This window comes from Trichomycterus rosablanca, chromosome 1, assembly GCF_030014385.1.
Source record: "Trichomycterus rosablanca isolate fTriRos1 chromosome 1, fTriRos1.hap1, whole genome shotgun sequence".
In the NCBI taxonomy this organism is placed as follows: domain Eukaryota; kingdom Metazoa; phylum Chordata; class Actinopteri; order Siluriformes; family Trichomycteridae; genus Trichomycterus; species Trichomycterus rosablanca.
In genome coordinates, this window is record NC_085988.1 from 44,443,944 (window position 1) to 44,459,115 (window position 15,172).

The following is a 15,172-nucleotide window of genomic DNA, read 5'->3' on the forward strand; positions in this document are numbered from 1 at the left end:
CCAATATCAGTTCAATACGGAACGCGACGTTTAGTCTCCAAATAAAGAACGATTCCGTATTTTACGGGACGGTTGGCGACCCTAGTCTCTTATATAGTCAGTGAGATAAAAGACAGCACCAAAGCTTTGAATCAGTCTCTCACATTCCTGGTGGTTTAATACAAGCTTCGATACACTGAGTCGAGTGTTACAAAAGTGAAACAAGCTTCAAAGCCTCGGTATCAAATGTTCCGTCCCTACTAAACAATGTTTTGTCCATTTTGTGTAAATTATTTCAGCCAGTTGGCCGCTTTTGGTTTTCTTGTAGGAATTCCTTAGATTTTTAGAAGATCGGACAGTAGATAGAGATGCACAGGCGACGTCCAAACCTCTGCACTTTTAAACAAGCTAAGGACTTCCCACAAGAAAAACAAAAGCGGGTCAACTGATAAAATGATTTCCACAAAATAGACAAAACATTGTTTAGCATTACCGTCACAAACTTCGTTCACTTTACCCCCGCGAAACAGTTTGATTGAAAACAGGTAAACAACAAGCACTTCCTGTGTATTGTACCTACCCTTTCCGTCTGATTCCGTTTGTAAATTTGTTTCGGCATTGGTAAAAGTGTTTCAGCTCTTGTAAATTTGTTTCGGCATTGGTAAAAGTGTTTCAGCTCTTGTAAATTTGTTTCGGCATTGGTAAAAGTGTTTCAGCTCTTGTAAATTTGTTTCGGCATTGGTAAAAGTGTTTCAGCTCTTGTAAATTTGTTTCGGCATTGGTAAAAGTGTTTCAGCTCTTGTAAATTTGTTTTTGTTTTTAATTTGTTTTTTTTGTAATTTTGTTTTCTAAAATGTTAATTTGTTTTGCACTTCTCGGCCACCGTAAAACACAGACATGTTGCCTGATAATGTATTGATAATGTATAAACATGTAGCCTTGGTCTTTTCTGCACAACCCCTAGGATTTTAAGTTTTAAATTTGATAGCTTTAACTACTCTCTGCCAAACTGCTGACTACATCTTTAAAGGTCTTTAATCTCTATTTACACTATTCATTGTGTGTGTACTGATAAAGAACACCGCTGCTATTTTTCGGCAATTTCAGTGTCATGCAGAGATCTGTCTGTTGACTACTTACTTCCTGAGTACAGCAATTTCATTCTCGATGCCACTTTCTTTTCCTCTCAAAGCTTTTTTAGGAATGCATTTAACAGCGTACATCTTGGCAGAGGTCCTCTCCTGAGCAAGAACCACTTCTGAAAACGCTCCTCTGAAAAATAAATGCACAGAAAATGATTTTCAAAAATTATATTATTTAAAGATAAAAACAGCTGTTAGCACCAAGTTCATGTTATGCCAATACACACATACATTTGGGTGACAAATTAAAGATAACCCAAACAAATGAGCGGGGAAACATAACTAGATACAACTTACAACACCCATGCGCTTACTTCTCTCACAGATTAACTCCCAGTGAGAGAGACTACAATGTGGGCAACAAAGAACTGCTGGCAGTCAAGGTCTTGAGGAGTGGAGACACTGGCTAGAGGGAGCCAAGCATCGGTTCATGGTTTGAAACAATTATAACAATTTGGTGTATGTCCAGGATGCCAAGCAACTAAACTTTTGCCAGGCCATGTGGGCTTTATTCTTTGGCTGATTCGATTTCAATCTGTCATATTGGCCCGGATCAAAGTATTCCAAGCCTGACTCCCTTTCCAGACAACAGGAACCTCCAGCCTCCTTTATCCTCCAGTATGCCCATCATAACAGGATCCCGAGTGGAGGAGGCCATTCAAGAGGAAGAGGCTCAGCGACAGAAGCCTGATCCTGGCAATAGCCCCATAGAGACACTGTTCTCCACCTCAATGGGGACGAGCAACCCTTATTTGCCGGACATCCTGGGGCCAAAAGAATCTTAGCGTTCTTATGCCAACATTTTTTGTTGGGCTTCCATGGACAATTCTTATGAAGGGGTCTGTCAGACATGTGCCCGCAACCCAGCCAGGCTCCTGCACCCTCTGCCAATTCCATCCCATCCTTGGTCCCACCTGTTCCTTGACTTTATCACGGGACCACCGATCTCACATGGGAATTCAGCACTTTTGGTTTAAATCTCCCTTTGGCTGATACACTCACAATCACTTCCCTGACAAATTTGAGCTTTTTACTAAGCACACTCCATTCCTGCACTTGGGTCCTACTTTTGGGTGGTGAAATAGTCCTCCTCCACCACACAGTTACAAGTGTATGGATTTTGTATAATACAACATGTATCTTTACTATGTTTCTCAGGATTTTGGTAACTTTAAAGCTTTCACTATATATGCCCAAACAATCAGTCCTATTTCAGCCACAAAAATGCTAAACTGGCAAATGTTTCAATATTTACAATGTGAAAGCAAGTGTGCACCAAGAGATCAAACAGGCCTAAATGCTTGACTGATACAGAGAGAAGGTTTGGTGGCATGTTCAACTATGGTTAAGCTAGGGCTGGCTCAACATCACTTTTTTATGTCCGATACCAATACCAATACTGCAAATTGAGTATCTGCCGATACCGATACCAATCCGATACCGTCATTTCTCCTTTCAAACAACTAAGAAGTAATAATACATGTCTCAATGCGCCATGGTTAAACTAGCTATCTAAATAACTCAGACTGTGAAGTAAATATTTGAAAGGAATAAATACAGAACCTACAACATCACACTTATGTAAAACTGCTGTTTTTATTTTAACTTTTACACACAGAACATTTAGCAGCATTTTTGGTTTCACTTACGTTCGAGCTGTAGTTCACTTGACACATCTCGCTTTACAGCGTGTCGTCCACAGTGTCTACAATTGGAAGATGTGGATGTCAATCAAACGCGATGGACCAATTAGAATTGACACAGAGTTGAGATTTTCCGTTAAAGTTCTGTCATGTTTTTAGATTATTAAACCCTGCTGGATTTTGAGGAGGACATCTGTGGCTGAACGTGAAATCATGTAGTTTGTTGTATTTCATAACACTAACAGATTAATGGTTGAGGATGTGAGAGATCTCCAAGCCGGGACAAGATAGATTTTCTTTATCTCAGGTGAGCTTTATATCATTTATGATTTTTATTGTGTTTAAACAGTGTTTTTAGATGTGGCAGTAGTAGATGATTTTTTAAAATGCTAAAAGTTTAAGTAGATCAGTGTGGTTTAATTTTTGAATGGCTGTTGCGGATGAGTTGTAGATCAGTGGCACATGTTAATGATGTCATCAAGATGCACCTTGCTGAGTGAGCTGGCAATAAATGGCACTGTGTTGGAACGTATCTTCGTGTGTCATTTGCTTTACACACAAACAATGGCCTTATTTACATTAAGTGTTATTTACATTAAGCAACAGTATCAGATAGAATTAAACGTTTTTTTTCCTTCAGATGTCCAATCCAATGATTTGGGCCAATATTATACCGATACTGATACCGAGTATCGGATCAGTGCCAGCCCTAGTTTAGACCCATGATCCATTTGTCATTAAAAAAAACTAATTCATGCTGATTGAAGTTGTCTTTTCCAGGATGCTAATATGCCCATTATCAAGAGGGGTCAATAAAGATTTTGAAATGTTTTTAAAAATTGTGTACATCATGTGCTACGGCCCTTAGTGTCATCAGATATTTACTTGACAACATCAAAACACTAACTATACGCCGCTCAGGTGGCACAGCGGTAAAAAGACACGCTGCAACCAGAGCTGGATTCTGAGTACCTCGTATCGAATCCAGCTCTGCCTCCCCAGTTCGAGGCGGAGTGGCTGTATGAGCAACGATTGGCCGGTTGCTCAGTTGAGGGGTGGGACAAAGAACCGGATGTGGGTCTCTCTCTGTCAGCAACGCATGCAACGCTAGGTGGAACCAAACTCATCAATGTGCGGGTGGCAAAAAATGCATCCGGCTGCTGCTCATATGTCGAAGGGGATATGGGTTAGCTTCGATCTCCTTGGTCAGGGCAGGGTTCGGCATAGACAGAGAGGAAGCACGCAAATTGAACAATTCGATGTGCTAAAGGGGGAGAAAAAGGGGGGGAAAAAAGGGAAAAAAAACCAAAAAAAACCACTAACTATAGGAATATCACTATGAGGAATGCAGTTGTATCTCACACGTACAGTTTCAAAGACTTGTAGAATCTATACCAAGGTGTCTTAAAGCTGCTGGTCCAACCATCTCACTTGATTGGTCACCAGTCTGTATACTGATTAGTTGTTCTGGCTGTTCAGTGACATTATATACTGTTATCTACTCAGTTTAATCAGTGGACCACAGTAGGTTCTTAAATCATCTGCAGTGTGCTGTTTCAGCTAAGCCTTCAGCGTTGACTGTAAATCCTCTGTAATCCCTCACACCACACTTTAAAACATCCACAGTTCACTGCACAAGATCACAAGTTCAGGGCAGACTGAACAAAAGGTCACTGCTCAGTTCATTCATGTGTGTCATCAGTCATGTAACTGGCATAACCTTTAGTCCTCCTTGTCTGATAAATATCAGTATCATAACTGTTAGTTAACTTGTATTCAGTATGAATGTTACACTATAAGGCCAAAAGTAGATGGCCACCTGACCATGAGCTTGATAGGACATTCTATTCTAAAAACTATTACAATTAATAAAGACCCTCCTTGCATCCATAACAGCCTCCACTCCTGTGGGAAGGCTTTTTGCAAGACTTTGAAGTAAGTCTGTGGAAATTAATGCTTATTTAGTCAAAAGAGCATTGTAAGGTCAGGCAGTAATGTTGGACGAGAAGGCCTGGCACAAAATCAAAGTGCAAATTCTTTCCCAATTGATGGGTTGGACAACTGCATTTCTTCTACACCAAACATAGAAACATGCATATATAGACCAAGCTTTATGCATGGTTGGGGACAAGGTTTCATGCTAAAACAAAAAGCGACCTTTCCAAAGTAGTCCCTAGTCCATGTGGTTGTATCAGATATTGATGAATAATGATTCTTGATGAAGTGACGTCTGAGGGATCAGAAATCACGGGTGTTTAGCTTAGGCCTCCAGATTCCTTAAATCATTTAATGATATTATGCATGGTAGAGAGAGAAATCTGCAAATCCCTTTAAATCTTTATGTAAGGAACGTTGTTTTAAAACATTTCAATAATTTTCTTATAGCTTTGTTTGCCATCTTTGGTTCTCAAAGACTCAGCCTTCCGTGGATACTGCTTTTGTACCAAATTGTGACACTGAGCTCCTGTGTGCCACGCCCTAGCTCCAGCTGCCCCCAATAAAGGAGGAAGGCTGGAAGACTGATGGGGGAACTATTTTGGTTTGTGTACGCTCTTCGTTTGGCTGGGTATGGATTCTGTTTCTAGGTCTTGTTATTAGTCTTATTTCTAGGTCTTGTTACTAGTCTTGTTTCTAGGTCTTGTTACTAGTCATGTTTCTAGCTCTTGTTTCTAGCTCATATTTCTAGCTCTTGTTACTAGTCATGTTTCTAGCTCATATTTCTAGCTCGTGTTACTAGCCATGTTTCTAGCTCGTGTTACTAGCCATGTTTCTAGCTCGTGTTACTAGCCATGTTTCTAGCTCATATTTCTAGCTCGTGTTACTAGCCATGTTTCTAGCTCGTGTTACTAGCCATGTTTCTAGCTCGTGTTACTAGCCATGTTTCTAGCTCGTGTTACTAGTCATGTTTCTAGCTCATATTTCTAGCTCGTGTTACTAGCCATGTTTCTAGCTCGTGTTACTAGCCATGTTTCTAGCTTGTGTTACTAGCCATGTTTCTAGCTCTTGTTACTAGTGTTGTTATGTTGCTCTTTGTTTGTCACTTATGTTTTGTTAGCTCTTTGTTTATCAATAAATCTAGTTTTTGGTATAATCTCTGCGTGTGTGTCCGCCCCTTTGTCTCGTCCGTAGCCCCCTGGTGACACAAATCATGATTATAATCACCTGTTTGCATTACCTGTTTAAAATTACTATTCATTATTGTTTCTTTTTTTTAACCTCATTACTATCCCTAACTTGCCCCCCTTCCCAACCTTTTTTGAACTGTGTTTTAGACCTGAAATGCAGGAATGAATGTATATTGACAAATAAAATGAAGTTGACCAGACAAAACATAAAATATCTCAGGTTCATACTGTCTGCAATTAAATAACCTTTAAAGTGAATGCAAGAAACTGCTCTAATGTTTTTTGATTTGGGGTTGTAAATTGAATAGATTACAGCACATTTTCTTTTATAGCCCACTAATAACTGGTAAAACCTTGAACAGTCATTTGTATTAACCACTTCATTTAAATTTGGAATGGAAATACTGCAAGCTCGATCCATTGCAGGTCATCAAACATTCACTCTCTGCCTCACTCGCTCATGCTTCTCTGGAGCTGCGTGGCACCAACACCACCTGCTGTGCTACCATGGCACCCTCAGACAGAACATACCTAGAATTAAAAGAAACTATGTTTCTGGATAACGACTGATTACACTTATTCCAGCATGGCACAGGACATGAATGAGGAGGAGATGTGTGAGTGGATTAAAAATAAATTTCTGTTAAGTCACCAGTGCAGTGACCAAATCTATTTTATCCTCATTAACAAAGTGCAAAAGACCAGTAAATATTTTGCAGCAGTGTTTGGCTTTGTGGGATAATAATACAGCTGTTTATGGACATCTGTTGTAGATCTTTGTAACAGGTCTTTCAGTATGCTGAGTAAAGTATCTTGTGTAATAAGCATTAACAGATTCTTATGTAAGGGATGGGAAATCCACAGGACATAATCCCTATTCAGTATTGGGACTCAAATAATTCAGCACCTGATTTAGCCACAGAGATTAAACTGATACACACTGGAGATACACTGCTTGGGGTGTAGTGTGAGTGTGTATTAGTTACACTGTTTAGTTAGTTATCAGGTTTATTTTGTAAACTGTGGCTTGAGTGTTAGCTCAAGCATAATAGTTCAACAATCTGAGAATTCTTGTTTGCACCTAAGTAATTAAAATGATTTTCAATATTGTTAGGGTCACTGTGGCTCTGGAGAACAACTCCGGAGATCTTGTGAACATTGTGTTCAATTTAGGAGTACATCCTGGACGAAGTTTCATTTTAATCCAATTTCAATCAAATTTCATTTTAGTATATCTGGATAAATCAATTAAAAATTAAGAATGTATGCCTTTATGCTTTCTGCCTTGTTTGTACACTGTGTACATGTGTGTCTACATAATATTACTTATGCTTGCTACTGTTACACCTGAATTTAATTAGCAAGCTTGACCAAGATTTTTATTTTATTTTTCCCAATCTAGTCGTATCCAATTACGAGATTGCATTACACTTCCTCTCTACTGATGTTGACCTCCACGCCTGACCAAGAAGAGCCGTGACTAACACACACCCCCTCTGACACATGTGCAGTAGCCAACTGCATCTTTTCACCTGCACAAGGTGAGTTCATATGTGGATCAGACTTGTGCATGGAGATCACCTGTGCATTATCTCCATCATCCTTTATCTCTGTGCAGGAGCCATCAATCAGCCAGCAGAGATCGTAATTGCATCAGTCATGAGGAATCCCCTTCAGCACCCTTCCTGCAAATAAGCCAATCCTTGTTCGTTTAGGCGCCCAGCCTGCCGGTAGCAGAGCCGAGACTCGAACTCACGAGTTTGAGAAGTCAGCTAACCACTGCACCACCTGAGCACCCTTTGACAAATTTTTAACCAGGTCTTTTACCATTGCATCAGAATATCTGGACTGCAGGCAGGCCAGTTTAGCTCTGACACTTTGATTATGCAGTTATGATGTAACATGCAGTATGTGGTAATGTAATGTAGAAATAAACATCAAAGTTCCTAAAAAATATATTATCTAGATTAGCCTTGTTTTTTCTGGATTTTCTTATATACACAAGAATAATTGCAATCCCTGATTGAATATGTGTTTTTTTTTTTTTTACCATTCTACAATGTCCCTCATCTGAAATTGCCCCTGTTCTTTTTGGAACAAGTTGCAGGCATGAAGATGACAAAGTGAAATATTACATTTCTCATCTTTGTACTATTCTGTTTTAAAAAAAGATAAAAGTGAATTTGCAAATTGCTGCTTTTTGTTTGGATTTAGTTTATAGATTTTAATTGGGTTTAGGTCACATGCTAGAATGGCTCAAGAAAAAAAAATCTGAATTCAGTGACGGGAAACAATTTTGTGTGGGTTTTAGCTTCGTGACGAAAGAAGATAAATTGATATGACACCATTTAGCCCCAAAATATCCTTCACCATACTTGACAGTGGGGATCACATTATTTTGATATAACCATCCTTCAGATTCTCCTTGAGTGTTTGTTGCTTGGTGACCACAAACCACCACCTGTAAGACTGAGACTGGAGGATGTGGTTCAATACAAAGCAACAAGATATAAAATGAGGTACAAATACACAGTCCCAGAATAGTAGTCTAGATACAGAGTTCAAAAGTCACAGTGTCAAGGGAAGTCCAGAAAACAGATCACCATAAAACTCATGCACAAGATATAAATAATAGTAACAAGAAAACGCTTGATCTTACTGTAGAATACGACAAGGCTTCACAACTAGGCCTAAAGCATAGAAGCCTTAAAAAAGAAACTAGAATAATGGTTCTGGTGCAAACAGTCACTAGAATTGGGTCAGGTGTATTTATGGCCCTGTTAGACATTACAGAGCCCCCACTCTGACAAGTGGCTACTAAAGCCAAACCAACCTGGCGTTGTGCTCTTCCTCGTAGTATTGGAGAAGGGAAATCTGGGTGGTTCTAATGAATTTTTTGAATAAGTTAACAAATCATTCCTCGCACTGTCAAGACTGGTGGCTTACACAATGAACAAATGACCTTTTTATAGCTCAGTCATCCCAAAATGGTTTGGTTACCTGCGGCTAGAGACACAACCCCACCATCTCCTGGGACTCTGGGGAGATAACCAAGTGGAGTCTCTACTGTAAACAGATGTCTTTCTTTGCATTCATGTTAAGAGCTTAATCTTATATGAGGCTTCAGAGCTTCAGAGCTACCATATCACAGCCCTTGGGATTTCCCCATCAATCTATTACCTGACTCCATGCCTCCCTGCAACAAGATTCACCTTTGTCATGCTCAGAAACCCAGCATATGGATATATTTCAGAAGCCCTCAAGCTAGGCAACATCAGACCCTGTACTTCCCTAGCGCTGATGGGTTCTTCTTTACAGAAAAGATTAAAGAAGATTTAAGATCTTGTATAGATGCTAGAAGGTACAGAACAACCCTTTATAATCCATACAGATCACAAGCATCTTGCAGTACACCTCAACCCCAGACAACAAAGGTGGTTATGTGTTTTACACGCTTTATCTTCTTCCTTACATATCGTCTAGGCACAAAGAACACAAAAGCAGATGCTCTGTCTAGACAATATGACAGATCTCAAAACTGTTCTCACATTGTCATGTATAGTTGCTCCAGGCCAAACCAAAGAATCTGCACCCACTAAATGTCACTTTTATGTACCTAGCAACATCATTAAGATTAACAAGTACACAACTCACTGTTCTGGCTACCCAAGAATTGCGAGAACTATTAATTTAATATGCAATAAGTATTTGTGGTCCTCCCTTAACCGAGATGTGGAGAGCTTCGTAAACTCTCTGTACCAGCTACCAGCTGGGCTCCTACACCCCCTATCTATTCCCAAGAAAATATCATCTCATATAGGAATATATTTTATGACTGGTTTGCTTAATTCACAAGGTCACACCACTATATTGGTCATTATAGATTTTCTAAGGCTTGTTGCCTAAATCCCACGCCCAAACTGCCTATTTCCCTGGAAACCGCAGAGGTCTTGTTCAAGGAGATTTAGATTGAATGGGGTTACGGACAGAGGAGTTCAATACAAAAGGATAATCTTTCTTCTAGATGTCATCCCCAGTCTAATGGACAGGTGGACAGACTGAATGATGAGGTCAGTTTCTAAGGTATTTTAGTATAAACAGTCAGCCTGATTGGAGGCATTTTCTCCCATGGACAGAATGCAGTAACAGTAACAAGTCTTGAGGTACTAGGTTCCATCCTGGTCTACGGTCACTATCGGTGAGAGGTTTTACGTGTACTTATAGCATGCATTGGTTTTCTCTAGGTACTCCATTGTCCACCCAACTTCCAAAAACATGCAGGAAGTGGACTGGCTGCATTTATTTTATTTATTTCTTTATTAGGATTTTGACATCATGTTTTACACTCTTTGGTTACATTCATGACAGAAACAGTAATTACCTAATACACAAGATTCATCGGTTCACAAGTTTAATATCAAACACAGTAATGGACAATTTTGTATCTCCAATTCACCTCACTTGCACGTCTTTGTACTGTGGGAGGAAACCGGAGCTCCCGGAGGAAACCCATGCAGACATGGGGAGAACATACAAACTCCACAAAGAATGGATTCGGACCTCCCCACCTGGGGATCGAACCCAGGACTTTCTTGCTGTGAGGTGACAGTGCTACCCACCGAGCCACTGTGCTGCCCGACTGGCTGCATTAAGTTATCCAATGGTTGCATAAATAAGTGAATACGTGAGTGTGCTTTCCTGCGATGGACTGGCACACAGTCCAGGTGTATTCCAGTGTGCTCTAAACCATGACATTGACCATGATGAAGCGGTTCATGAAATAAAGGGCAATTAGTGTAAGGAAAACTAAACACTGCCTGTCACTGCCTATATACGTCTTTAAAGACATGTGTCCTTCAGATTTACATAGTTCTAAATGCATGTATAGGGCATGAAGCATGTTTTCATTAGGAATTGTGTGCCTACCTTGGTTAGAATTCCTTTAAAAATCCTTAAAAAGACAACACGGATACATAATGAATAAATAATTGTTGCTTTGACCAGGTATCAGTTAGAGAAAAAGCAGATAGTTGTAGATTCACCTGAGGGATTTGTGGGCTGACATTCCTCAAGTGTGCGATCAGTCACTGCAGAACTGACGTAACGTTCAATTCTTCACATGGAAAAGTCTAAATGTGGCTTTAAAGAAACTGATACGTGAAAATTAAAATGTAACACCTGAATAACACAAGGGGAAGTTTCTATTGCTCAGGAGCATACACAACTCACCTTGTAAAAACAAAACAAATGAGGTTAACATTAATCAGTTATCAGAGGCGTTTAAGCAGTAACAGTGGGGTAGTTACTCACGTTCCCAGGATCTCCTTAAAGTCGAAGATTTTCTTAATATCATCCACCTGCTTTTTCCAGGAGCTGTTGGCTGATTTGTCGTTTCCCTTGGCCATGTCAGCGCAAGGGTGCAGCAGTACAACGTAAATAAATACGCGTGTAAGCAAGTAGAGAAACAAGCGATCCGGCTTCTCCTGCCCAGACTGGATGTAAATCCTAGTGTGTGTGTGAGAGAGAGAGAGAGAGAGAGAGAGAGAGAGAGTGTGCAGCTTTAGCAGCTTGTGTGCTCTAGCTGTGTTGTAGTCAGAACATCTCTCACTCATTCACGCTTGATTTAGCCACTAATCCCGTAGACAAGAGCTGCTGCAGCTACCCAGCTAGCAAAAAATGTATGGCCCAGTTCTGGGCCATATCCGGCATGCCGGAACTTTTTGTGTCGGCCCACATCCGGCAGCCGGATCTGGCCCGGTGTCAAAATGAATGACGGTTAGATTGTGGCCCGTATACGGCTGCCCGGATCCCAGCCATGACTGCCAGCAATATGCCAGCACTTAACCACCTGCTAGCCAGAACAATCATTATCGGGCCAATAATGGCCCAGTTCTGGCCTGCAGTAGATTTTTAATAGGCTTTCCCCAGCCATATGTAACCTTTAATGGTCACTGGGACTACTACAACTGTTCTTGCTTCTTATTGCTATGAAAATACTCTGTAATATATATATACTTTATTATAATTATATGTAATAATAATAATAGAGTACAATTAAAACAGTAACAGAAAAAAACAAATGTACACCAAAACACATTTTTCAATATTTTATTCAAGTATTTTTATTTATTATAAAAATGTTTTGTCCTGCCATAATTGACTGCTGATCTCCTGCCTCCTGACACTGGTCTGTAATTCTGGAATGAAAACAAAAACTATTTTTCACAGATCAATGTGGATCTTATTCAACATTTCTTTTCCATCATTAAGTGGAACTGCAAAATTTGAATAAGAAAAAAAGTAACTGTAGTTTAAATATGTTTACCTGGTTAGAAATGGTTTATTGATTCACTCAGGCAGCAGGAGTGGCATCACGAAAAGCATACAGCTGTAGGTATAGGTAACTAATGTAATCGTTTTAAAATATTATGTGTGTAATATAACTTGGCTATATTGTTAGATGGTTTATATCGTATTTATAATATCAGTGTAAGTTTCCTTTAGGTGTATGTTTTAAATTAATATTGATAGCCTTTGCTGCCATATTTATGTATAGCTGGCTAGATAGTTAGTTTACCGTACCTGCCAAGCTAGCATTTTTGGCTAATGTTAAAACATAGCTATAATAAATTAATTATCAAAAATAAGAAATTATTTGATTATATATATTGTTCTGTTACTACAATATATCAGTATTTTTAATATAATGTTTTAGTAAGTTTTTAGTCCTAAAGAGCAGCAGTTAACGTTACCTTGAAATCCTCAGTGTCAGTGTAAAAAATAACGGTTTTCCTATTTAAACTGAACTAAGTGCGCGAGGCTCCTCACGCATGCGTACAGGGAACCTTTCATGTTGAAGTAGTGAACTGATCTCTCACCACCATGTACGTATTAACATTAAGGTAATAGTTAAAAATCACTTGTCAGTTATCATTGCTTACGGACATCTGGTTCAAGTCAAACAAGCTTATCAAGCGACTGTAAAATAATGGTATACATACATATACAACTATTATATTGGTTTAAAAAAAAGTTGCTTTGAGTCTCAGTCAGCCGATAGTGCCGACATGCAGCCATAATCGGGCCAGATGCGGGGTGCCGCAATTCCGCCGAGTCTCAGTCAGCCGATAGTGCCGACATGCAGCCATAATCGGGCCAGATGCGGGGTGCCGCAATTCCGCCGAGTCTCAGTCAGCCGATAGTGCCGACATGCAGCCATAATCGGGCCAGATGCGGGGTGCCGCAATTCCGCCGAGTCTCAGTCAGCCGATAGTGCCGACATGCAGCCATAATCGGGCCAGATGCGGGGTGCCGAGCCGACAGACAGCCGACACTGCCGAACCTGAGCCGGAATCGGCCCAGATCTATCTTGCTAGCTGGGTAGCGCCTCACCTTGCTCAAGCCTCGTTTTACGTTTACCGCGTATGTCATTCACTTTGTGCCACTCTGTGCACGCAGTGTTACTTTTAACACAATTTTAATTCATTTTTTTATTAATAATTATTAACCAGTGGTTTGAGCGAGTAGAAAGTAAAAATGAAGAACGTAAACATGAAACTGTTGGAATAACGAGCATCACCTGCACATACCATGAAACTAACGGATAGACGTGTTCCAAAAAACATCCTAAAAACTATATAGTGTACTAAATTAGATTTCGGCTAATAGTAAAGCTACTAGTTTGAGCACACTAAACTACGCGTATGTGTGCGGATTGAGACACAGCCCTCTAAGCGTGCAGCTTAATACAGTGACTTTTGTATAGTATATAAAGATATTTCATGTTGCATGTTGTTAAAGATTTAATTTTGATTATTACGTTGGCAGTTTGTTCACCCGGGTCTTTACATTGCAGCAATATTAAACAGCTTGCATATTCTGTCAAGACAAATTTATTTGGCTAATATCTTTTTACATGGACACTGTCTTAAAGCAATAGATTCCAGGACTGACCCCTGATGAGCAAGCCGTGGACAACAGTGACAAAGAGAAACTCCATAAATATTACAAAGGAGAAAACTTAAAGGGATCCAGACTCAACAGGGACCCATTTTCCTAGAGAATATTTTGGATGAATTAGAATTAGATTAGATAAACTACACATTCATTCATTTCAATTAAAGAGTTCATCATTTATTTCGGTCTATAGTAGACTAATATACATAACATTATGACCACCTCCTTGTTTCTACACTCAGTCCATTTTATCAGCCCCACTTACCATATAGAAGCACTTTGTAGTTCTACAATTACTGACTGTAGTCCATCTGTTTCTCTACATAGTTTTTTTTTATAGCCTGCTTTCATCCTGTTCCACAGGACCACTACAGAGCAGGTATTATTTAGGTGGTGGATCATTCTCAGCACTGCAGTGACACTGACATGGTGGTGGTGTGTTAGTGTGTGTTGTGCTGGTATGAGTGGATCAGACACAGAAGCGCTGCTGCAGTTTTTAAATACTGTGTCCACTCACTGTCCACTCTATTAGACACTCCTACCTGGTTGGTCCACCTTGTAGATGTAAAGTCAGAGACGATCGCTCATCTATTGCTGCTGTTTGAGTTGATCATCTTCTAGACCACCACCCAAATAATACCTGCTCTGTAGTGGTCTGTAGTGGGGCTACCAAAGCATGCAGAGAAACAGATGGACTACAGTCAGTAATTGTAGAACCACAAAGTGCTTCTATATGGTAAGTGGAGCTGATAAAATGGACAGTGAGTGTAGAAACAAGGAGGTGGTCTTATTGTTATGGCTGATCGGTGTATATACTCTGTGTACGGAGAGACATCCTGATCCGCACTCTTTTCCCCGCTTCTGTGCAGGCGCCATCAACCAGCCAGCAGAGGTCATAGTTGCATCAGTTATGATTGTCCCTATCCGGCTTAATGCCCCACCCCTATATGAAAAACAGGCCAATCGTTGATCATGTGACCACCCCGCTGGCAGGCAGAGCTGAGACTCGATCAATGTATTCGAGATCCCAGCTCTGGTGTCAGCGTGTGTTTTTACCGCTGTGCCACCTAAGCAGCCAAGAATAGTATTCTTGACGAGGCAGCCGCAAACCTACAGACTTCAGCCTCAGGTGGGTAGAAGGTTCATGTCTGATCCATCTCAGGGTAAAAAAAAAATGTGTGTTGCACCCCTAATTATTACAGCATAACTACAACAAGAATTAGGAGGTACTACAGCTATGGGGGCTCTCTCAGGACATCTGCACTCATCTTTCATCATCAACAAAGCTGAGTGATCACATGAAAGGCAGAACGACAGCAACCCAACC

At 40.1% G+C, this 15,172-nt stretch overlaps 1 protein-coding gene across 2 annotated transcripts in view; it reads right to left on the reverse strand.

Annotated features, from left to right (window-relative positions):
* The window catches only part of camk1db (calcium/calmodulin-dependent protein kinase 1Db), a 30,866-nt gene extending 17,606 nt beyond the window's left edge, over nt 1-13,260 (reverse strand). Inside the window, exons 1-4 of one of the 2 annotated variants that reach the window (XM_062993281.1) lie at nt 12,642-13,260; nt 12,215-12,277; nt 11,200-12,086; nt 1,120-1,251 (exon numbers count right to left, since the gene is read on the reverse strand). In XM_062993281.1, the coding sequence (XP_062849351.1) occupies nt 1,120-1,251; nt 11,200-11,501 (434 nt within the window). In that variant the 5' untranslated portion in view covers nt 11,502-12,086; nt 12,215-12,277; nt 12,642-13,260. The other variant, XM_062993277.1, reaches the window with a different exon arrangement.
* Nucleotides 13,261-15,172: the final 1,912 nt, after the last annotated feature.